Below are 24,283 nucleotides of genomic sequence, written 5' to 3'. Positions count from 1 at the left end.
CGGCTCTTCCCGTGGGGAAAAGCGCTTCCCGTGCGCTCGGTGGCATCTCCCGTCCCTGGCAGGTCCCCGCGCGCCTCCCGGCCCCGTTCCCGGCGGGACGGCTCCCACCGCACGGCAAAATCCCAGGAAGCTCCGTTTGGCTGCGGACAACGCAATGGGATGGGAGAGAAACCACTCCGGAGGGACAGCACGCGAGCAATGGTCAGAATGGGGTATTTCTGTCTTTTTTTGCCTTTTTTTTTTTTTGTTTTTACAGCAGGTGGACCCACTTTTTTGGGTGGAAAAATTCCATTTTCCTTGCAAAAAAAGCCATTTCCCTCCTGGGCAGGGGGAAAGGCTCCCAGCGAGGGGGCCCGCGCAGGCCCCTCTGCCCCGTGGGGAGGAGCAGGCACCGCACGGGYTGCCAGGACTAAGCAGATTTGGGGGAAAAAGAGGAAGAAACCGCAGGGTTGGAGGACACCTTTGTGCTTCTGGGCGTGTTCCTCGCACCCTGGCCACGCTCCGAAAGTTTTCCCTTCGCGTCCGGAATAAACGGAGAGGAGAGACTGCAAGAAGCCGGCGAGATTCAGCCCGACCCGCGTGGAAAATGCTACCTTATTCCTCCCGAGCTCAGGCGCCTGTTCCGAGAAATGTGATTTTTCTGCTGCTGTTTCTTTGGAAATGCACAAAATAGAACAAAAAAGCATCGCCCCCCCCACCCCCCCCAGCCTTCCTCGTGGGTCTTTACAGGTAATAAAATAACGTCTCTGGGTAACTATCCAACGAGCTTTAGTAATACTGCAACTGTAAGACAGGAAAGGTTCTCAAACACTTGGCCTGAAAGGAAAAGGGAGGCACAGTTTTAGAAAAAAGATGCTTTTTTTTTTTCTTTTTTTTATACAAAAATAGACCATCGTCTCATTAGCAATTAATAAAATTGGCTGCCTTGGTATATAAAATTATAAAAGTCAAAGACAGACAGGTCTCAGTCTTCCCAGCATCGGAGCACGGAGGGCAACGCAAGCAGCTGGAGAGGCGGCCGCGGCGAGCGGGTAAAAACCCTCCTTGGCGCCGGCTCCGCGCGCATTCCCGGGCCATTCCCGGGCCGTTCCYGGGCACAAAGTGGAGGCGACAAAAGCGGGAGCCAACGGGGAGAGCTCGGGGGACGTGGYGGGTGCAGCGCACACGAACAGTCGCAGGTGCCACAGGAGGAGGTAACCTAGCAGCATTCCAGTTCCTCACCATTCCAAGGCCAATTTGCAACCCCGCGGGGCCGGGTCAGGGGGGATTCTACTTCATGCCARACTTTGAATCCATGACAACTACCATTTCTGAACCTCTGGGAGCTTCGTTCGCCTTAGGATAAGTTTTCCCTCGCGTGTCGAACGCTGGCTTCAAATAAGCAGGTTTTCCCTCGTTACATTCCGACGTTCCGGGAGGCTAAAGCTGGAGAGGGTCGCGCCGGGCGCGGGGCTGCTACCTGGCTCCGGCGCTGGATTTCTTCGGCATCGGAAGCCATCCCCAAGTTCTTCCGAGCACGAGAATTAACGCTCGTCGCTGAAAGGGAACCAGCTGTAGAAAAGGGAACGTAACATCCGGGTGATTTTTTTTTTCTTTTTTTTTTTTTTTTTTTTTTTTCTCTCCTTTTTTGCCCTACCCAGTCCGGATTAGCACCAGCTAAAACTGCTGTTGGTCGTACTCTGCTATGAGTTTTTTAATGTGGGCCAGTTTGTTGTGGAGGTATTCGCAGCGGTTCTTCTCTTGGCTGTAATTGGGATTGGTCTGTAAAGAAAGAAGAAGGGATGCGGTGACAGGAGGTGATTCCTGGAAGTCGGCGGTACCCGAGCTGCACCCACGGGATGGTTTCTGACCCCAAAACACAAGGACGTGACCGGGGAGCTTTTCTGGAGTTKCTCTGTTCAAACAAGCTAAGGAAGCAAATCCCTCCTTCCCCGCGTGGCAGGGCAGCAAGTGCAGCCTGCGGCGGGCTCCGGAGGACTCCGAACGGCCCCGGCCACACGCGGCGGCTTCCAGCAGGCATCACCCTGCCCTTTGCCCCCCACATGCGCACCGAATTGTGCAAGGCCGAGGGCTTTTAAACAAAGCGGCGGCTTGCARCACTTGGGAAACTCCTCAGAAAGCTCCCAAATCCCTCAGGGACAGCAGGGCTCAGGGCCCCATTCACGGCCCGTTAAAAAGAGGCCGAGGGCCATGGGTGCAGGGATGCCCGCKGGCCTCCGGGCGCTACCTCATCCAGCGCAGCCGTAAATCCCTCTAGGCAGCAACCTTAGCTTTAGAGATACCCGAGACTGCAATAAAGTATTGGGGGGGCCACACACAGGCCCCCAGCAGAGGCCCGTGGGGACAACGTACCCCAAAGTCCTGCTCCAGGGGTCGGGCTCAAAYGATCCCAAATATCCCCCGGACAGAGGATGCCCTTATCTCTCAGCCTGCACATGTGAAATGCAAACTGCTCTCTTGCTTGACAAAAACTCATTTAACTTAACGTACCCATTCTTTTGCTAATGTGCCAGGGACACAAACACGTTCAGGATCAGCAGGGCTGGACTCCCCCTGACAGGGCAGCCCTTCCCGGGCGAGCTCTAGCTGAATAAACTTGACATCTCCTAATAAAGTTCTGGATTTATTTTTTCCACTTGGCAAATAACCCATTTCTTCTGCCACTACAGACACTTTCCCAAAGCCTTCCCTGCAGCTGGGTATTTTTACTTACTTTTTTAATTTTCCGATATTCCTGTAGAATTTGATCATGGATCGTCTAAAAGGGAAAAGATGACAAGTTATTTTCAGAACGGCCGGTAGTTCTGCAACCTACTGTAGGAACTCGGCGTTTATCGAGGGCTTTATTTCCACGTTTTGCCCGAGTACAGATAAAAACTGACTCCTTCCATCCCTTGTCGTGGGAGATGTGACTGCTACAACCTGCCCCGCTGCCCCTCGACAAGAGCACGAGCCCCAAAGTGATTCCCAGGCCACAGGAATTGTCCCATTGCAGGAGCTACTCGGATCGACAGGGTCACTGGCACCTTCACAGCTCAGTTTAACTTTGCTCGGGCTGTAAAAAYAATTCAGGGAGGAATCACAAGGTTTCTGAGAAGGATATTCAAGGGAGGAAGCGGAGCTCGCTACAATAGGTGCTCTGTAAAGAGCTGTTTATTGTACTCAAGGAGACTTATTTTCTCAGGATAATGAATAGTTAAAGCTCTTTAAAAAAAAAATCAGTCTGACAAGTTGAATAATGCTACATTATTAAGATCAAAGATCCAAGAGAAACAGATGACCCTGCACTAACTCCCCTTCCAGCCCCGATACGCTACCATATGTGCGAATATGAGTTTTCTGGCTGGGATACACTAATAGCTTCCAGCAGCTTTTGGCTAGGGACGCCAATTGTCTCAGTGAGGCCTTTCCTTGTCAACAAGTCCGGTGATGTGGGCTCCAGCTCGAAAACCAAAGAGCACGGGGCTGTTTTCAGGACAGTCCCCAAAGCTGGGAGCCGTGCGCACGTTCCGCGGCCACCGCTCCCAGGCAGCCCTGGACGGGGGGTCTGCAGCGACCCACTCCCAGCAGCAGAAAGAGCCCCCAGAACAGCCACAAACGGCAGCGCTGCCACTTGCACAACCCGGGTTTTGAAAGATACGTGTGAAGATGATACCTTATATTCTTCAGAGCCTTGCAAAAGTTGTTTCAGCTGGGAGTCTAACTGCGTGAACCGTCCAGTTATCCTCTCTATCCGGGCGTGCAAGTCTCTGTACTCATTGTATTCTGCGTTGAAGTCGTTTTTGTAACTCTGACGCTGCTCCAAAGAGGAAATGGCTGCATATTTTCTAGGGGAAAAATAATTCAGTTAATCAGTTTAGAATTAACTCTTCTCTCCAGGCAGCGAGATTACTGAAATGCCAAAAACAGGGGGACGAGGCTATCGGGTGACTGCTTTTGAAAGCTACTGCAGTCTCCGGATTTCATTAGGGTAGCACGGAGATAAGTGTCAGGATTATTGCCTTGACCTCCCTGCAAAATAAGCCCGTGGTTGCTTCCAAAATTTCCCATCTGTGCAGGGCAGGGTGGAATATGCAGGTACAGCAAAGCCTGTGAGCAGATGAGGGGGTAGGAGGACGTTCAGATAGCACTGCTACAGCTTTTCTACTTTGTGCTGTCCCGCAGAACATGGAGTTCTGCATCCGTGCCAGACCTTGGAACAGCAGGAATACGATGCTTCCAGTGCTCCGAGCGTGTTTAAAGGAAAGGAACACAAAAACACCCAGCTATCGCTGCAAAACGCTCGCAGGATGATTACGTGGCAAGTGCAGGGCAAGAAACCATATTGAATAGACTGAATCTCTCCCCGCTTCTTTCCAAAGATACCCAGCGTGAATCGRACAAAACCCGAGGAGCTCATGTTTACCAGATGTGCCTTTGAGGCCTTTGGGAAGTTATTCAGCTCTACAAAAGGCTATTAAACCTGACATTTTACAGAAAGCCCAGCAGTCGCTCCTCTCTGATGGCCAAACTCGGCTTTTCGTAGGTGACCCCTCTAATTTTCCACCTTATTGTCAGCAACAGTGAGAGCTATGTGCAAGAACACATATAGTCTAATTTAGGTATCAAGCTAATTAGAGAAAAAACATCATGGCCTTAACTTAAAGCAGCTCTAGCCTTCAAAACCTCTGAATTCTTGCTAGGGGTCGGAATAGCAAAGCACCTGATCAGGATSCACCAGTCTAGGGCAGTTGTCCTCGCCAGTATGAAACGTATGGCTCCATAATCCAAAGAGCAGCGGCAGCTCTCCCATTTTTGCTGGGATTGTACCAAAAGGTGCCACAAGTGGCCCGAGTTCTCGGGAGACGGACCAGGGACCTCTCTGCAGGACGGATMCAGCCAGCACAACTGGTGCGTGTAGAAACAGGAGCCATCATCCTGCTCCTGAGCGGCACCAGCAGTCATTTGTACGGCTCAGAGACCAGCCAAACCACAGGTTTGTGACCACAGCAAGTCCTACGTATCCCCTAGCAGTGCGTGTCCCTGCAGAGCTAAGTGTGGCACCTGCTGCTCCCTTTCCGTGTGTCCGGGGCTGATGTGGTGGCACTGGGAGCCGGGCTGTGACACAGGCAGGGACCGTCACCCAGTCTGCGCCTCCTCGCTCCCATCACAGCCTGTTTGCAATGGGCTTGGCTTCGTGCACATGAAAAGCACGTGGGTTTCTGTGCTACAAGGGGCAAGCACTGTTTAATTAAACCTCAAGGGCACCTCATTAAGAAGCCAAAGGTGAAACAACCCAGGTCTTCAGCCAAGGGTTATAACCTCCCCATGAAGACTAAACTCCAAGGGTTTAGGTGGAGCTGATCTTGACTTTGGACAGAGGAAGGACTAGCTAACATCTCTGAATTATTTTGCCCTGTCTTCTATAATATTAAAGCAGATCATTTCCTCTCAGTCCCCATATGTAACATGGAGACCTTGACTGCTTCCAAACCCTCCTCAGATACGCAGTTTCCCAAAGCACCTGGGCAATTTTTTTCTCATAGGAAGGTAATCTTTAACTCCATAAGAAGAGAAAGAACAGATCAGATTCTAGGTTTAGTTTAGTTCAACCTTACAATAYTTGTAAGATTAGATTTACCTCTTTGGCTTTTTTTAAACCCATCTTGCAAAGATTTTTTTCAAGTAACGGGTACAAGAGAATCACTAGCACATACTGTTCAATAGCTAGGAGCCTGAYGCCAAAGTGATAAAGTAACTGATAAACATTAGCAATATTTAAGCAACTTACAATAAATAATCTGGCATTTCTGAAGTCGATGTTGGTACACTAGAGTTATTGCATGTTCCATTTAAACCTGAAAAATAAACACTTGTTTAGAAAACCTAAAACTTGTTTAGAAACCCCTAAACCTTGCAGCTACAGGCAAATCAACAGTAAACTCATAAACCCATCTYCAAAATAGAGTTCACTGCATTCTAAACAATTTCTGTTCTGCTTTACATTGACCAAAACCAGAAGATTATTACGAGGCGATTGAAACGTCAAGGCTTTGCTAACATTTGTCGGTCAACAAAACAGTATCCACATTAGGCAATGCACCGAGCAGCAAAACAGCCTCATTTAATCGGGTTATGARTATTGCCTGCAGGGAAGGAGAACAGATATCAACACTAAAGCACAAAGCAAATTTATGGGTCCAGATGAGCAGAACAAGTCAGAGCGAGGTGCACCTTCCCCCTGCCCTCATTCTGTAGTTTCTTACCATAGAGTTTCTTAACATTTTCAAACTACAGATTCTTATAGATGAGAAGGGAATGAAGACTTCAGAAGGGAYGGGATTCTGAGTGTGAGCCCAGGTCAGGCTCCATCCTCAACCTAAGCCATATATTGAATTACTAACCTGGAGGAAGGAAAAACCTTGCATACACGTCTGAAAAGGGACACTAGCCATGAAGTCAGTACTTTGCTGGAAGCCTATTCGGAAAGCTATGGAAAGACAGCAAAAATCTGGGGCAAATGGAGAAGGTCTTGAAGGATTTAACTCATCTCCTTTGCAAAAAGACACACAAAAGAAAACCCCAGAAAAGGATATAATGGTTCAGTCTGTTTGGTCTAAGTCTAGCTTAGAGCGCGTAAAGCCTCAGTTACACGTTTTCTCCAGACACTTGCAGGAAAGGTCTGTCTAAACCCCAAGCATCACTCTCCCCATTGGGAATTACTGGCCCAGGAAAACTGCAGGAAGCACGAAATGTCGAAGCACTAATAGGCACCTAAAGCAACAGCCTAATGATACCTTTAAAATGTCTAATTCTCTCCAAATTCACACAGAAAGGCTTCCCTGACCAGAAGGGAAGAAGGCAGCATCATCATGACCAGCATGGGCTCCTGCTGCACGTGTTGGTGACGCTTCTCCTTTCCTCCTGACCTGGGTGCTACAGCGCAAGACATGGAACAGGGCTACGGAAGAGCCTCGGGAAGAGAGGGAGGCGAGAAGGAAGAGAAGATTTATTCTGCCCATGAGTGCCACCTACTGTCTGCCAAACGGCCCCCGAGGGCCCTTCACGGCCCCCCCAACAGACCTCCCAGGAGCTGCTGCCGGGATGTTGTGGATGAGCCGGGATCGGGATCACGGYAAGGGGGGCCAGGACGAGGGCAGCGGGACCCGCACGCAGCAGGGAGCGAGTGGCCGGAAAGGGGCCRGGAATTGGCCGCGTCAACCCCAAGCGGCGTCGACCACATCCTGTTTACGCAGCTTTTCCAGCCCGGCGAGGATCCCAGGATCCGTTCGAGGATCCCTTCCCTCGCGCGGCCGGAGCAGCTCCCTGCTCATTAACAGCGGGCCGGTGATTAAGCTGCTGCTTTCACAAAGCCGGGCAGAAAASGTGATAAATCACCCGCAACTTGGCAAGGAGAGAAGTCAGAAGAGCTGCTGTTRAGCAAGAGGTGTTGGCAACGTGGAACCATCTGTATCTGCTACAGATCAGGACGCGAGATAGAGGGGAGAGCAACTGAAAGCATGCAAAAACCCAGGCCTGACACAAAAGCAAGCTCCAGGGAGAACAAGTACCGGGCTTTGTAAAACGCTGCTCCACAGGATCTCAAGATTCCCTGTTTATGGTGATCAGAATCAGCTAAAAAYGGCTGGGGAGCAATTAAAACACACGGCGGATGCGACGAGGAGCCAGGCTGGCTCCTAACCCTGGTGTGGTCTGAGCTGCCCCTCTCACAAGGGCTGCAGAGGTGAGCTGCAGCTGCAAGTTCCTGGGGTTTTTTGAGCCAAATTTGGACAGTTTTCACACACCAGCCTGAGGAGGGGCTTAGTGTGTTTTTTTTTTWAAAAAAAGGGGGAATAATGGGGCAAAGGAAAAGAAGATGGATGTGACAGAGCGGGAGCTCCAGGCTGCAGCGCTGCTAGAGCCAGCGCAGGAAGTCCCACTGCTTGGGAGAATTTTAAGAAGGTCTAATGCACCCGCGGAGAACAGGAAAGCAGCAGGCACTGGCACGGGAACGGGGCCCAGGAGCCAACATAYATTCTCTCCTCTGGTTTCTAAGAGGACACAGAACTGACTTTGCAATGCCCTGTCTCGCATTTTGTTAATCCTTGGGAAAAAGAAAAGCAGCTCAAGCTCCTGTTGGATACAAGGGGGAAGCTCTTTCAGAGCAGGAGAGCAGATCGTAGCTGGCTCCACTACTGTTTTATCACAAGACTTGTCCACCGCTTCTTTTGTATCCGATATTAAAAGCTTTTGTGACTAGGTTTTCATTACTGAGTTARAAATCAATACGACAACCATCCCAATACCCACCACAGGCACCAGAGCAGCAGGCAATCCACAAGCACCATTTCTTTTAGCCCCTCAATGGACCTTGATGTTGGTTACTCATCCTCATATATTACCAAGGCTTTTAATTCACCAAGGAGAAACACATCATGATCTCAGGTAGTTCCAAGCAGCGTAAAAGGTTAGAGGAAACACCTGATATCCTCTTTTTAGAGAGCAATCATTTGTTGATTTGACAGCAATATTATTTCATTAAGTGGAACAACACAGGCAATCTCTGCCCTCAAAAGGGTTTTGAGCACAAGTAATACATGGTTGATGCTGCCATTCTCAGCCCAAACTGCACAGGAGGATGTTTCAGAGCGTACGTACCTGTGACATCCTGGGGAACACTAACTAAGTCAGCATTTTTTATTACTTCACAGTCCTGTTTCTCCTCTTTGCACTTCTCGTCGCCCTTCTTCTCCTTCCTCTCTTTGTCTTTGTGCTTTTTGGATTTTTTCTTGCTTTTTACGTGCGCGCCGCAGTTGTGTTTGCTGGTCTGGGGACAGTCTGTGGGCAAGGGGTGGGCGAGCCTGTCGGCGGGCGCGGGGTTCTCACAGTCTCTGCCGTTGTGAGCCGGGTCGTTGCTGACATCCGAGAGGGGGTCGTGCGGCCTCGGCAGCTCCAAGGCCGGGAGGCCGGAGCTGGAGCTCACGGACTCGGCGGGCAGCGCGGCCGCGGCGCCCGCGTCCTTCCCGTTGGCCGCGCTCAGCTTCCCGTTGAAGGTGGCCGGGGTGCGRTGGGCCAGGTGCGAAATCCTCGGCTTCTTGTTGGCGAGCGGATCRATGAACTCCAGAGGCTGGGATCGTTTCTGGGAGAGCACAAAACCAAACAAGAAAACCAAACAAACCACCTTAAAAGTCTGCTGGGAGTTTCGGGGAGGACACGTGCTCTTAATGCTGTTGCCGCTAGATGGTGGTGCAAGACCAGGTGCAAGAGCGCGTCAGCACTAAAAGAGCCCTGCTTAAAAATAACAGGAGTGCCAGTAAATCCCTGCTCCCAACTGCCCCAGCCACCCTGCTGGGACAGCCTGTGCCAAGGTCCCCCCCAGCGGACAATCCAGCCCCAGTCACTTCCCGAAAATCCCGAGAGCTGCTGTGGAGCCCGGGGCATGGGGCAAGTGCTGGGGCTGCCCGAAGAAACCCACAAGTCAGATGAGCARTTTTTTATCTTCTGCACTGTTCCTGTGCAAGCCATGCAACTCACSCCGACCTCTTGAGGCTTTCATTTTCCAATTTAACCCTTTAAATTGGAACCCTTAAAACCTCGTCCTGCTCCTCCCTGCTGCTTCCYACTATTAGTAGAGAACAGAAATCACCCTGAAAACATCCTCCATCTCTCCTGCTTGTGGCACAGCACTTGCAGAACACCCGGAAGGGCTGAAGTCTGGAGGAGAGATGTGCTCTGGCCTCCGGAGCGCGGAGGGATTCACAAGTTCTGCATTTTATTCCCAACTGACTTTTACCAACCCTTAGTCAACAACCGTCCCCTTGCACCACACTCCTTCCCCTTCTCGAGAGGGACATTTCCTGGAAGAGGGGAGAAACTGTCACCTCCATAAGTGCTCAGCCCTGAAGGCAAAAGAGAAGACTGGGAGCAGCTTTCAAGGCCAGAGCTCATGGACCAGCAGAACTTTAACATTCCTCAAGTGGGGAAAAGATGTAGAATGGAGGCTTCCATTGGGGAATCAGCCCTATCTGGGCAGCCATAGGGAAGGCTTGGAGGAGAAAGCTCTACATGCCCGTTTCTGCACATACAGGGTTGTCTGCAGGCTAAGCTGGGCTCAGGGGAAGGTACACTGAGCGAGCCCAGCCTCCAGGCAGCAAAGGGAAGAAAAAAAAGCTTAATTTAGAGCCAAAAAGCTATGGCCATCAGGCTCGATCCAGTTTGAGGCAGCTGRAATTACCTTGGACAGCTATCCGTGCAGCGGTGTGCGCCTGCCTGGCAGCAGCACATCTGAGGAAAGATTCTTTAGTGCCCAGCRGAAGACAAGTGATAGTTCTGGATATTTCTTTTGGATGTTTTACTGTTTTCCTTACTGTCTCCGGCAGCGCTGCAATGCGCCTGCAAAAGGAACTTTTGTTCTGTCCTAAAAGTGCAGCGGTAGCAGCTCCGGCTCCCMGCTTTTCCCTGCTCTTGGTTGCCAGCCCTGGGCCCATGAGGATGGATGTTGGGGCTGGTGATGCCACCTCCAGCTGGCAAGTTGGCTGCTCCCTTGTCACCCAGCTCTGGGGACGGTGGCACTGCCACGTGCCCATGGGCTCTCCGCGCGGTTCCCCTCTCCGGAGGGGGCACGAGCCATGTCCATCTCTCCAAGAGGAGGGAGCACTGGGATCTGAGCTGCTGTCCACGCTCACCTTGCCTTCATGCTGGCAAATACCACGGGCAGCAGCTTCACCTCCTCACTCTGCCTCTTGCTTCTGTKGAGTTATTCAACCTACAGCTTTCTTGCTTTCATTCTTCATCTTTTTTTTCCCCCCATTTTGTGTTTGAGACGATCAAACCCTCGTCCTCTCCCGGGAGGGCAACCACCAGCACAGCCTCTGAACAGAAACTACAGCTACATTTATGCAGCATCAACAAATGAGCCCCTGCAATAAGCAGCTGCCCGTGGTTTGCTATGAGCAGCCATAAGAGAAGCAGTGCTGGCAGCATCCAGATCCCCTGCTCAGTTGCTGCTCCTTGACTACCTTTTTCTACCTCCCAATGAATCAACAGCCCAAGATTGTGACCAGCTAATGCGTAATCCTGGTGACCCAAAACATCTCTACAGCCCCTCACGTCTTTCCAAACACGTCAAGCCAGGAGCAAGATGGTTTTTCACCTCTTGACAGCACAGTGCCTTTCCAAATGGACTCAGAGGAWGGGGATGGTTCGTTATTCCCCAACAACACCCACTACAGAAGAGCATTTGGACTTAGCTACCTGGCAAACAAGTCGCACGGATCTTGTTCTCCATGGAGAACTGCTTTCCCTCAGAAAGCACGTAATTTCCTTACCTGCTAATATTCTTTGCCACTAATCCTCAGCGCATCTGTCCAGACAAGTAAGCATTACACATTCCACTGGCAGCGGGAGGATAAATACTCAACTTGTCTGGACTGACCCGCAGGAGAGGGGAAGGAGGTTTCGCAATCCCAGCGCAAACCGCCTGAACAAAAAGATACCAAGCCAGAAAAACAAGGGCAGACTCTGCTCAACGCACGGATCCGCGTGGTTTATCATCCTTGAACAACAGCTGCTGCCACTAGAGAGCAACGGCAGCATCTCTGCAGCGCTGGCAGTGGGAAAAGCTGCTTCCAAGAGCAAGTGCTCTGCTAGTCCTCTTAGGGCCAGGCTGCCCCGGCAAGAAAATGCCCCAGATAAAAATATTTCCAGCTTAGTCGCATAAATGTTTGCAAATATGAGTTTCTTCTGCACCTGAAAGATCTTCAACGGCTGTTTAAGATTATATGAGAGGCCACCTGAAAACAGTGAGTCTTAGGAAGGTGGCAGCAGGCCGAGGCACCAGTAAGAGGACACATCTCCAAGATATCCAGTGACCAGAAATGGTGCTTTTCACCGACTGCCTCATGCACTGGCATCTCAACAAATCAAAGAGCAGACCAACCTGCCCCTGATCCGTCACAGCAATTAAGGCTGCAAAAGGTCAGGGTTTTTAATAACTCAGCTGTGTTTGGGAGCTACTTATTACTGCTTCGTTCCACTCAATTATCGGTGGTGGCTAAAACACAAGTTCACGTTTGCCCTAAGGGATTATAAGCACTTCTTAAAATTTATCCCTTAAAATTAAAGCTGAGAGAACATTGTGGGGGGGGTTCAGCTGCAGACCTGAACCCAGAGGAGAAACAGATCTGGAGGAAGCCTAGAAACAGGCCCTAATTTGGGGGGAAATCAACACAAAAGACACTTATCAAACCAGCAGCCCTGAAGAGCAAGGGGCTGCAAACTAGGGACAGGCTGGAAAGCTGCATCCAAGGGAACCCCCTACCTGCGGCGGGGAGCTGGAGTTCAYGGTGTCTTCAGGCGGGCTCAGGGAAGGCGCTTCTGCTTGGAAGCTGCTGCTGTTCTGCGGCTGACAGAGTTTCCTGCAAAAAGGGAGAAGAATTTAGGGTTCCTTAAAGCCTGCACCTGGCCAAGCAATAGCTGCTATTGCAAACACTGCTTGATAAGCAAGACTGCGTTGAGATTTACTTCGCTCTCATCACGCCGGTGTGTTAATTCCCATTATCCCTGCTGCCCAACGGGGCACTCTGGCTCTCGGAGCCAAGTTTCGGAGAGCTCTGGCTCTTCCCTCCGACCCCGARCCAGGGAGCCCGTCTATCAATCACCCGAGCGCCTGTTGCATCAAGCTGCAGCTGTCAGGCTGGGGGGAATCGGGGTTAAAGGTTTCAAGAAACCAGCTCTGCAGTCGTTTTGCCACCAGCTGGACAGGCCAAAGAACCCGTATCTACCTCCTGCTTCAAAGGGCTACAACCAGCTTTGTTTTCCAGACATCGGGAGGATGATTTCAGGGAAATCTTTGCAAGATTTGCTTCTAACTTGAATGCCTGGCTGTCGTGCAGCAATGTCTGGATGCCACAGCTTGACTGTGCTTGGGGCTTAAGTTGCTGCTTGTGTTCATTTTATTTAGAGCAATCTCAAGAGCAATGGATTCAGTCCATTGGATATCACACCAATGGATATCACAAGGGTATTCCATAAACACCGAAGCAAAGGGGCTCTACTCCCACATCTCCTAACTGCTGAGCAATCTGACCACATCTCCTCCCGTGTTAATTATGAAGTAGTAAATGAAAGTTTGCTACTGTCAGACCAGCAGCTCTTGGAACAGCGGAAAAGCTTCAGAACGGTGCYGAAAAAGGGAGAAAAAAGCAATTGAGCCAACATCAGCATGTGGAAACAGCCCTACAATTTGAAGATGTGTTAATTATTGCAACCGTTCAAGCATCAAGTGACCTGAAAACTGAAGGGACGCTCAAAAACCGTGTGGGTCCAGGCGAGGACGGTGACGAGCGCTGCAAAGCTCCCCGGCCGCTGCCCGGCCCTCTTGGTGAGTGTTTTTCTGCAGTCTTCAACCCAACATGTTTTTTCCATTTTGTAGCCTCATTACCTGCATTGGCTGAGTGGGTCTTTGTTTGTACAGTTGAAGACATCCTTTCCAAGGTCTATTTTTAGACATGCAGCATAACTGAACGCCACGGTAAACAYTGCTTTCTGCAGGCAGAAAGGAACTTTTGGGGGAGCCAAAAAGATTAYATGGCACTTTACTTTGCTGTTTAATTAAAAATCAAGATCAAGGCCACATAAATTAGTTACAACTGTTTGGTTTTCCTTTAGTACGGCAAAACACCAAGTGGAAAATCGTTGGTTTAACCAAGTCTCCTCTTTGAGGCAGCCGTGCTTTCCAATCAGCCAAAGCGTCCAAACAGAATGCACTCCGCTTAGTATTAACCAAAAGCACAATAAAATAGGCCTAAAAAAAACCAAGTCAAGTAATATCCCTGCCTGTGTCACAAAATCCAGCCAAAATCCAGATAGTGAACCATAGGGATCCAGAGCAGAATTCCCCTTTGGAAGCCTCCAAGATTTTCTCTCCCTTCTGCCTGCCAGCCAAAAACTTCAACCTTGGAGGCTTCATTTAAGTAAAAATATCTCTAGAGGGGAAAAATGCTTAACAGACAGAGACAAAGCCACTACCTGAACCACCTCTGTTAAAAGCTGTTTTAAGAAGGAATATGTGAACAGGCAGTGTGCACGTTTAAGAGTATTCTTGGACACTGTAAATGACACTTGATGGCAGAACGACCAGTCTGGGTTTCAGGGAACTTATTTTTTCCTGAAAAATAAGGGAGTAAACTCCAGGGAACTGAACTATGCTGTGCTTTTTGAACCACATTCAGGCATCCCCTTCTACAACCAAACCTCAGTCTTGCAGGGGATCTGACACTGTGATACCTAACAGAACTGGCAACATAGAGAAGGGAAAACAAAAGGCATGCAAATAATAGAACTTGCAGAAATTTGGTGGCAAAGTCTCCAAAAAATAACTCGGAAAGGAGAATGCACGAGCAGAACACAGAAGCAAGACAACAAGGGGACATGAAGCTTGGGGACATGACTGCAGAGTCATTTTTCTCTTGCTGCCTTGAAAAAACAAGGCGGTCCGCACGGGAAATCGTGGACACGGAGATATGGAAAAAGGGAAGGAGAGTTTCAATGGAGAGTGGAACTGGATATATTTGCCTTAATCTGCTCCTCTTCCAGGATTCTAAACCACTGTTTGCTTTTAATAGTAACATTTTTTCTCCCCATCCACATTCYTGTGTTGTTTTTGGTATAGTGCATTAAATCTGCTGCAACCTAGTAATTTAAGAAYACACGAAGACTGAAGGCTGCATCCTCTTTGATATTTCCAAATTCAGTCGCTTTCTACACTTGCCTGGATCACAGCCACGTTTTATGGCTAAATAATTGGAGTTTAGCAAAGCACAACGGCCTTCTGCTGCTCTGATCTAGGGCAGCTGATCTGGCCTGATATTCTCAAGCTCTAAATGATACCCCAGAGATGGAATAATCACCGAACAAGGATCCTCTTCAGCAACTGCTGATCTCCTTCAGAGTAGCCCGGCCAGTCCTTCTGCACTTCCTTGTATACAGTGTCTTTCAGTGTGAAAGTGCTGTCCTTGGCGCTCAAATTTGCCACCTGAAACAAAAATAATTTGCAAAAACAGTTAGGATGCAACTTGGACACTTTTTCTATAGATATCTAAGATGTTGGTAAGGTTTCAACAGGCTTAGTTGTAGTTAGTGGTGTCAGTGAACAAGTAAATACTAAACGATTTGTTTCTAAAACATTTTAAAAAATGCGCCTTTGCCTTAATATAAGTAGTTTAATATTAATTTGCAAAACATATGCAAAATTTCCCATGAAGCAAGTCACATATGTAAAGAAATTATTCGGCATGGATACACAGCCTGCAATGGCACAACATGAGTTTATGGAACTACATGGCGAGTAACCCTATGGGGAGCAGGCAGTGCCCTTAGCCAGGCTGCCCAAGAGCGAAAATGATGCAATTTCTCAGCTAACAGGGGAACTTAATTGGTGACAGCCTGGTTAACCACTGCCAGACGAGTGCTTCTCATTAAGAAATAGAACAGAACAGGGAAGCATACTTTCTAGAGAAGCAGCAAAGGGAACATCTTGTAAATATGCTGTATTTGGGGACTTGCAGAGCAAAACGTGTGCTCCCTGTTTGGTCAACCAGGGCTTTGCACTGAACTGACAGCGCCTGCAGCATGTGCAGTCAGCTCAGCACAGACGCAGGGGCAGCTTTTCTTTGCTTTATCCAACTCTATCCTGTGTAGTTTCCCCCACAAAACTCGGGCTGGAGCCTACGTGGAAACACTGCTGGACCCAGCAGAATTGTAAGAGAATGGAAACAACTTGTTAGGAGTTAGCCCTTTAATCAGTATTTCCACAGCCTGCCTGAAAATTTAACCTCTTGCTGAAGGTTACTTGCATGAAAAATACCATGTTTATTTAATACAGAAGACTTTGCTGCATCTAATAACTCAACTTTCACCAACTGTGTGCGGCCTCAGGCAACGCTTGCTTGGGAATTGCAGAGGACTCTGAGTCTGGAAGGAACTACAGAACTTGGACAACACCAAGCARGGAATCCACATTGTAGAGAGGGAAGGGGATGGCTGCATTTAGGAACTGCTGTTATCCACACAGCTAGGAGATATCCCCAGAAAAGCAAATGAAGCAGGGAAAATAATCTTGAATTAACTGAAGATGCTGTTAATTCTTCTGCTTTTGCTTTACAGAGCATTTCACCCCAAATTGTGAAGCTACACATGTGAAAGCAAAAAAAAGCTCAAGTAGTAAAAACAGCAAAGCACTCCCAAAAAGCAAAAAAAAAAAAAAAAAAAAAGCACAAGTTATCAGTTTACATGACGAACACTTTGTTTTTCCTTTCGGTTCTGTCAGCTTTCCAACATCCTGAGCCAAAACACAAGAAGAATTTGAGCTGTGTTTTACATTTAGATATCCCAGTGCACATGCCCCAGGGAGGAAAGCAAAGGCAGGTTTGGTTTCAAAACCTCCGGGACTCTCCTCTCGTCGCCTTCGTCGCTTCTCCCTCCTGCAGCGACGCGGCCTCTTCTTCACCAGGAGAGCTGCAGCTTGGCAAAAATACTTGTTTTCCTCTCTGCACAGAGGCCCGAGAGCTGCAACCTCYGTGTTTTGCTGCTGTGGGACTCTGCAAGCTCCACCCCGAGCCTCCCCAAAATAGAAACCTTGCAAAACGAGGCAAAAAGGCCAGCGGGAACAGAGTCCTGCGAGAGATGCGGGAGCGCGAGGAAACCCACACCTAGACTTATTTAGACCTGGAGCTTGAATGCAGCCTGTAATTTTTAGCTTATCTGTGCGTGGTTGTGGAGGGGAGCCCTGGTAGTGCTGGAAGGAGATAAGTTTACAAGCAATATATTTACAGCCAAATCAGCATTTGCCCCAATCCAGCTGACGCTGGAAATGCGAGCAAACACAGCACCAGGCTGTTGCAACAGTCCCGATAAAACATGATTATCCCAAACAGTATTTCCAGGATTTGACATATTTATAGTATTCAAAAAGTGCTCAGAGTAATTCTAGCAGGGCTGGAAAGTCAGGAGAATGGAGCTAGGGGCCGGATATCCAAGCAAGGAGTGACTAATGCCAGCAGTAATTCCATTTTCAGTATGATCTGGCCTGTGCCCTTGTCCAAGCTGAATCCYCATTCTGTTCATCCATGGAAAGGAGTAAAGAAAAGAATTCCAATGCAAAAAGAGGACAGATGCAGCATTTAAATAAATATCCATGATGGGCTTTGCATGGTGAAAGCAATAAAGATATTTACTGCAATGCCTGAAATGGCACCTTCAACACGGCTCGAGGAGAAAAGCCCTGATTCMACCAGGAACAGCTTTAATTCCCGACACAAATCGTGGGTTTTACAGGGAGCTGCATGATCCTCACACCCAACCAGCAACATTGCCGAGCAGGAATGACCTGGCTGTGAATGGTGTAAAAGGGTAAAACAGCTGGGATAGATGCAGGCTGCCTTCATATGAGTCACTGAATCCTTAAGGTCGGACGGGACCTCTAGGGATCACCCAGTCCAAMSCCCTGCACACGCAGGTCACCCAGAGCACCCGGCACGGGCTGCGTCCAAGCAGGGTTTGAAGATCTCCAGRGAAGGAGRCTCCACAGCCTCCCTGGGCAGCCTGTGCCAGGGCTCTGGTGTCCTCATTACTAAGAATTTTTTCCTTAAATTCCTGTGGAACTTTTGGGGCTTCAGTTTGTGGCCRTTTCCTCTAGTTCTATGGGTGCCCACCACTGCAAAGAGGCCGCCCCATCCTCCTTCCTGCCTCCCTTGAGGTGTCTACAGACACTGCTCAGGTCCCCCCTCAGCCTCCTCTTCTCCAGGCTGAACAGGCCTTGTTAATAAAAAAGCAATAGATTTATAGGTTATAATAATTCCAACAGCTGTCAGGAACAGCGAAACGCATTCCTCTTAGGTGAGTGATCTAGTGAACTGAAATCAGTTACACGCACTGAGTTGTGTGTACTACTGAGTTGTGTCCACTACCTCTTAAAAAGTTAGTGCCACAGATTGTGAACTTGTTTGGCCTTTCACGAAAATAAAACAGGCTGCAGCTTTGACATACATGGGTTTCTTTCAGACTAATAAGCAATTTGCTATTTTGAGAAGACATTTCCTTTTACCTAAACTGTTGCCTTCATCGGAGTACAAACCTGTTGCAGGAGGTTGTCCAGCAAATCCTTGTCCTGCTGACAAAGTCCGTCCTTCTGCAATCTGAGAATAAGCTCGGGTTTCTTGTAAGGCTTTAGTGCCAGTAAGTGCACCACCCTGTCTTTGAAGGGTCTCTGAGAAATCGCACTATTGCCTCTCTTTATTGCACTGGCCAGGTTGACGGGCGTTGGGCGCTTCCTGGAGGGAACGGCATCGGCGGCTCCCGGCGCAGGTTTTCGCACCTGAACCTTTTTGCCTAAAATGAGAGGAGAAAAGTGAAGTGGAGCGGTCTCCTTGCAGAGCCCGGGGGSTGTTGGCATGTACAAGGGTTCGTTGCAGACCATTGGAAGCGCTGGAAGACGACAGTGAAAGACGAGCACAACCCGCACATCCCGTCTATCCCAGTGCACTGCTGGAGCAAGGAAGCACCCCATGGATTTTATGGGTTGTGACAAGCTTGTACCTAGTAAACAGCAACGCCAAGCACTGCGAACCTGGGTATTACTGGCTCCAAGCCTACATAAAGCGCTCTTTGTTTGCCCGCTTTCTATTCATCACAAGTGCACGTATCCCCACGGTTAATCTACCCATTTTTTTTTTTCCCTTGCCCATGAGAGGAAAATTCGGCATTATTATGCAGAAGAGTCGAAATATGGAGTGGAAGGCCCAGGACCAGTCAACGAGCTGCTCCCTGCTGCTGAGCTCAGCGAAACGGCGGCTCCCGCAGATGGTTCTGCTTTTGGAACAATAGCAACTTTATGGGGCTGGTCCCCTCCCTTCCCCCCGCCAGCCCGCCCAGGACGGCCGGGGCCRGGCCCATACGTTAGCCTATTCATTAGCGTGCTGCTATTCTAACGAGCTAACCCCTTCTGCACTGCAGAACCACCGCGTCGTCCTCCAATTAWATCTGCACGCACTCGAGAAGGCATCAACTGCCTGCAGAATTCCTATCAAGCCCTACGAGCTGCTGCAACTCCATCCCAAACGCCATTCGCCTTTTGGGCTCTATTATTCCAGAGCTCTTTCCTCCTATTATTAAAARGCAAAAAATAACTAGAGTCCTCAAAGTCCCACGTCACTTAAGAGAGCAAAGAAAACGCCAGGTTCCTACCAGCAACTGCCAAGTGAAAAAGAGCAGATCAAAACATATTAAGAGGTGCCAAGGTGCAGGGAGATGCCATTAGCAGTCCCCTCAGTTCATCTCAGTGACCTTCCCTAGGACAAAAAAAGCACAGCGGGATTTTTTTTCTTGTTTTTGCAAGATTTTTGGGGGAGTTTTATTTCCGTATGGCAATTCCCCACTGCTAGGAAGCAATGGTTTCAATTGAGTCACCTAAAGAGCCCGGGGATGGTCTGCAGTGGTTGCTTTAGTGACGTGTAGGTTGCATAAGGAGAGCCCCAATTCTGAGGTTCCTATCACACATCAGCTTGATGCAAGTTAAGTCTCATCCTTCATCATCACAGCCGAGAGGGAGGAAACCAACAGTTCACACATGAAACATCCCAAAATTCAGAGATCCCCTGGASTTCGGTTCCAGAAACAGGACATGAAAAGACTCGTAAGCTTCTAGAACTGCTTTAACTCCTGCCAGGTCATGAACAGCAAAAATATATTGTGACATTTCCACTCAGGGCCGTGGCCAAAATGTGCAGCAACAGGAATGGAGAAAATTATGCTTTTTTTACAGGCTCGTACCTCCATTTTGGAGCAGTAAACATTTAAGTGAGGGTATTTTAAGCCCAAAGTTTTGCTGTATCTTTCTGGGAAGCGATTTGCTCTGATAATCTTTTATTTCCTCTCTCTCTCTCCCTCTCATGAGCCTAACAACTTCATCCACTTACTGTAATGTTCTCAAATATGAGCTAAACAAAATAATCTTCTAGTCTACAGGAAATCAATGCGTTTCCTTCCTGATTACTATCTTATTTCTCAGCTTTGAGCACTTGGCTGATAAAACAATGAGTCAGGGTCAGCTCTACGTTTTGCAATTCACCCTTCTCATCACAGACATCCTCCGAGAAGAAACTGGCKACCGGATCACGTGGGCTGCAGAAAAAGCAGCTGGCGCAAAGGAAAACCCCAAATGCTGCGTTCTGGTGGATTTTGACATTTGGGGCTGTGGCTGAGGCAAGCGGAGACCTGAGCCCCTTATCACATTTTCCTGCTACTTATCACATTTTTGGGTTCTCCTCTCCCTGCCCTTGCAAGATGCTATTCCAGGGGCTGCAGGTAGTTGATTGATGCTGATTAASACGGCCTGCCCCTACCTGCCTTGTAGATGCTGAATGCAACCATCCCAAGGGCCGCTCACTAGCTGCGGGACAGCACTGATGCCTCAGCAGGACACGCTCGACGTCCCCACATGACAAACAAGAACCAGGCCCTGATAACGAGCAGCCCGTGTGGAGGCAGCCCTCATGCAACAGAGCCAAGGAGAAGTCCCAACACAGGGAAACCGGCACCACCACTTCCAGAGAGCCACCAAGAGCTACCAGGAACCTGGCCTGCACAGCCAGGCTACTCCCAGCAAGACCAACACGAGCATTTGGTTCTGAAAGCAGTGGAAGAAACGCCCCCAAATCAAGGTGCCGCTTACCGACGTATCTGCCGCCAGGTTTGATGACTATGGCGCTGCGGCTGCGCGTTTCCTCCTCCGCCTGCGCCATGCTTTGCCTCGCCTTCTGGTAGGAATCATCCGTAGCGCACACGGTGATTTTATCCTGTATGCTCCCAAGGCAGTCCAGGTGGATATTGCCATTGCTGCAAAGGGGAAATGAAAATCGGAATGGAAAAGAGAGCCCCGGCACTGCAAATAGGTACYGTGCGTTGCTGGTGAATAGCTGAGACTGGATCAGTTAAATGGAGAAGATAGGAAGAGGCTGGGACGGGTAAATGGACTCTTTTGCAAATGCCTCCTGACCCAGGTGYGCAGAGAGATTAGGAAAAAAAGAAAGAACACGCAGAGTTTGTTCAAGTTTGTGGGTGAAGAGCCTACAGGAGTAGTAAAAATGAAATGAAATTAAAAACACAAAGTAAAAAAACACAAAATAAAAAATACAAAATAAAACAAAAAAACAAGAAATACAAAATAAAACAAAATATCGCTGCATTTTGATTGCCACTCACCCAGCCACGTACTGCTGGATGCAGTCGAAGCTCCCCTGGGGGCTGTCCTTGCCGATATTTGACAGGTAGAAGGTGAAGGTGCGCACCTCGGCCGGGCGGTCGGGCCTCGGAATYGCGATGTGCTGCTCGGAGAAGAAGGGAAAATCAGGCACTGAAACTGCAGCAGCTCCCGGCTGTTCCGGAGCCCCAAGTGCAGGGATAACCRCGTAGGAGGGCGAGCGGCAGGATGCAGGGCGGCAGAACCCCCTATAGCAACGTAAAGGGCAGCCCCAGGTGTGTGCGAACAGGGGCCGGTGGCCGCTGCCTTTMGCTGCAGGGATCGGGATAATCCAGCTGGAGGAGCCGGAGCCAACTCCGTGTTGATCCAGGCTCGGCCTGGCTGCTGCTCACGTTCACCTGGAAGCACTTGAGCCTCGTTGCTTGGAGGCTGGTGATCCGGCACCAAGCAGAGCTCGTCTCGGCTCGCTCGGGAGCGCTCCCCGCTTGCTGGTTTTAAGAGATTRTAATTGCACGAGGAGATGTCACGGCTCACAGCGGCACGTGAYGCGGTGCCTAAATTAAATATCGAAGCAAGGACGAACCCGAGCGCCGCTGCTCCCCTGGCCGCTCGTTCCACAGCGTCACAGGACGGCTGAGCTTGGGAGGGGCTCTAGGGATCATCTCGTCCAACAGGACAACTGCCTCCCTCGGTGCACATCGAGGCACCCGAGCTCTGCCACCGCTCCAATACTGGATAATTATGGAATCGTTGAATCCTTAAGGTTGGAAGGGACCTCTAGGGATCATCCAGTCCAACCCCCTGCACACRCAGGTCACCCAGAGCACCCGGCACAGGCTGYGTCCAAGCAGGGTTTGAAGATCTCCAGGGAAGGAGACTCCACAGCCTCTCTGGGCAGCCTGTGYCAGGGCTCTGGCACCCCCAATGGTAAGGAATTTTTTCCTTAAGTTCCTGTGGAACTTTTGGGGCTTCAGTTTGTGGCTGTTTCCTCTAGTTCTGTAGGTGGCCACCGCTGCAAAGAGGCCGCCCCATCCTCCTCCCTGCCTCCCTGGAGGTGTCTACAGACACTGCTCAGGTCCCCCCTCAGCCTCCTCATCTCCAAGGGACGTTCCCTTGGGAGCAGCAAGGGGGGATCCGAGCCCCGAGCTCTCCTCCCAGCGAAGAGCCCCACACCGGAGCCGCGTCTCCTCTGGAAGGAGGACTCATTCCCAGTCGTATCCCAGGATCCGAATCTAAAAATACCCGGCGCTGGTTTGGCCCCGGCGCGAGCCCTATCGCCGGCGCCCGGGGCGGCCTTGGGCTCCTAATCTGCCCGTGCGCCCGCTCCCCCACCCAGCACCAAGGGCCTTTGGCTGCTTTTCTGCACAGCCCAGAGCGGGCACAAATCCAGAGTCCCGTAAACAGCAAATTCCAGGTATTTTACGGGCAGCACCATGGGTTAACACGGTGCGAACGGGGCGGGAAGCAAAGCAGGGCGCCCAAACCTGCCTTTCCCCAGCGCTGTCACGCTGGAATTGGGCTGCATACAACAGRTTTCTGCAAAAAATACCCTCTAAAATGTAACCAAACCGTAAAATCACATCCTAAAATAACATAATTTGCTGCAGTTAAAACTGGCTGCTACACRAGCCCCAAACCTTGGCATTTTTGCATGATTTCTGTCCCCGATGGGGCAGCTTCTTCAAAGGACATAAAACGGGAAGCGACGGAGTCGCGTTAACGTTAAACTTGGCTCGTTTCAGTACTGAAAAGTGCAGCATATGCAAAACGGCCGTTATCTAGGAATTATTTTTAGCCAAAACAGAAGGTTTCTTAAGCCACCAAGTCAGCGTGGTCACCGCTCGCAGGGAGCCCTGATGCTCAGCACTGCACCACTAACTACAGGCGCTTAAAAATAGCTCAGCACAGATGTGACTTTGCTTTTTCTTTCAAGTAATATTCATCTGTGTACAGCTCATTTTGAGCGGTAATTTCACCTTCTATTAATACCACCACTTCAGGCCAAGAAACGGGGGGAAAATACATTTTTTTCCAATCACATTTTGTTATTTTCTCCCCCCCAACAGCCGCATTTCAGAAATGGGCACCCACATGTCTTCGGAGCTTCTTTCCTGCCCCCATCTTGGCTCTTTTTTCAAGTGAGCACCTGCAAATTCAAGCCAGSCTCATCTTCAATTCAGAACACGCTTTTAACCAAAATAGAAGCATCTTCAGTCTTTCTTGTGAAGTTATGCGCCGCATCAACTGCCACCGTTTATAACAGCTTGGTGCTAAAGCTCTAAAATCCTGATTTACATGCAGCTCACTAAGCAAAACCCTCGCGGCTCCATATAAATTTACAAAACCTGAGGGGAAAAAAGAAGGATGGAGATGAATAAGCGTGACAAACGTGTTGCTCTTAAGGCAAATCCYGATAGCTGCAGCTTTATATTGCCACACGGAGCATCAGTGCAACCTGCCTGCTGCATCCTGCCCGACCTCAGGCTTCGCTCCTACCCCATTCCCTGCTCCATTTAATTGAAGAGGAAAGTTGTTTTCTGGAAATAGAGAGCTGAGAGTCTCCTTGGCAGAGTTCATTGTGCTGGAGCACTGGGAATAGCTTAGGAAGACAGGGACACAGCGAATAAAACCCTCCGTAGATACCAAATTCACTAAATAAGGAGGCTCCTGAAGGAGGAGAGGAAGCCGGAGGGAGAGGGATATTTATTTACCAGGAATAAGGATATTTATTTACCCAGGTAAAGGGTAAATAAAYATAATAAGGGAAGAAAGGTCTCACTCTTACAATCTGCTGTCACTGGACACTCCAAGTCACATGCTGACGTTTGTGTCTGACCCTCAACATTTATATAGAAATTGTCTCTGCAGCAACATTTATTAGGAAGTGAAATATGAAGGCAAAGAGGGAAAGAAAAAAACTGTGTGGGGAAAAAGAAGAGTATTGCAAAAATAAACAGCTAAACAAAAAAGTTTAAGTGGGATCATTTGAACCTGAGAGCCTGTTCAGTTACTGTATTTAGCCTTATCTTTTCAAATTACAGAACAGGC

At 49.3% G+C, this 24,283-nt stretch overlaps 1 protein-coding gene across 1 annotated transcript in view; it reads right to left on the bottom strand.

Moving 5' to 3' along the window:
• Nucleotides 1–754: 754 nt before the first annotated feature.
• The window catches only part of ELL (elongation factor for RNA polymerase II), a 45,291-nt gene continuing 21,762 nt past the window's right edge, over nucleotides 755–24,283 (bottom strand). The window contains exons 3-12 of the mRNA XM_026038871.1: nucleotides 21,238–21,359; nucleotides 20,708–20,871; nucleotides 18,113–18,366; nucleotides 14,889–15,013; nucleotides 12,299–12,395; nucleotides 8,638–9,118; nucleotides 5,771–5,837; nucleotides 3,656–3,827; nucleotides 2,714–2,758; nucleotides 755–1,761 (exon numbers count right to left, since the gene is read on the bottom strand). Coding sequence (XP_025894656.1) covers nucleotides 1,657–1,761; nucleotides 2,714–2,758; nucleotides 3,656–3,827; nucleotides 5,771–5,837; nucleotides 8,638–9,118; nucleotides 12,299–12,395; nucleotides 14,889–15,013; nucleotides 18,113–18,366; nucleotides 20,708–20,871; nucleotides 21,238–21,359 — 1,632 coding nt within the window. The 3' untranslated portion in view covers nucleotides 755–1,656. The remainder of the gene's footprint in view (nucleotides 1,762–2,713; nucleotides 2,759–3,655; nucleotides 3,828–5,770; nucleotides 5,838–8,637; nucleotides 9,119–12,298; nucleotides 12,396–14,888; nucleotides 15,014–18,112; nucleotides 18,367–20,707; nucleotides 20,872–21,237; nucleotides 21,360–24,283) is intronic.

The sequence above is a fragment of the Nothoprocta perdicaria genome, unplaced genomic scaffold (genome assembly GCF_003342845.1).
Source record: "Nothoprocta perdicaria isolate Ctin4 unplaced genomic scaffold, notPer1 scaffold_218, whole genome shotgun sequence".
NCBI lineage: Eukaryota > Metazoa > Chordata > Aves > Tinamiformes > Tinamidae > Nothoprocta > Nothoprocta perdicaria.
The sequence above is the reverse complement of the archived record's forward strand: the minus strand, read 5'-3'. Positions and strand labels throughout refer to the sequence as shown.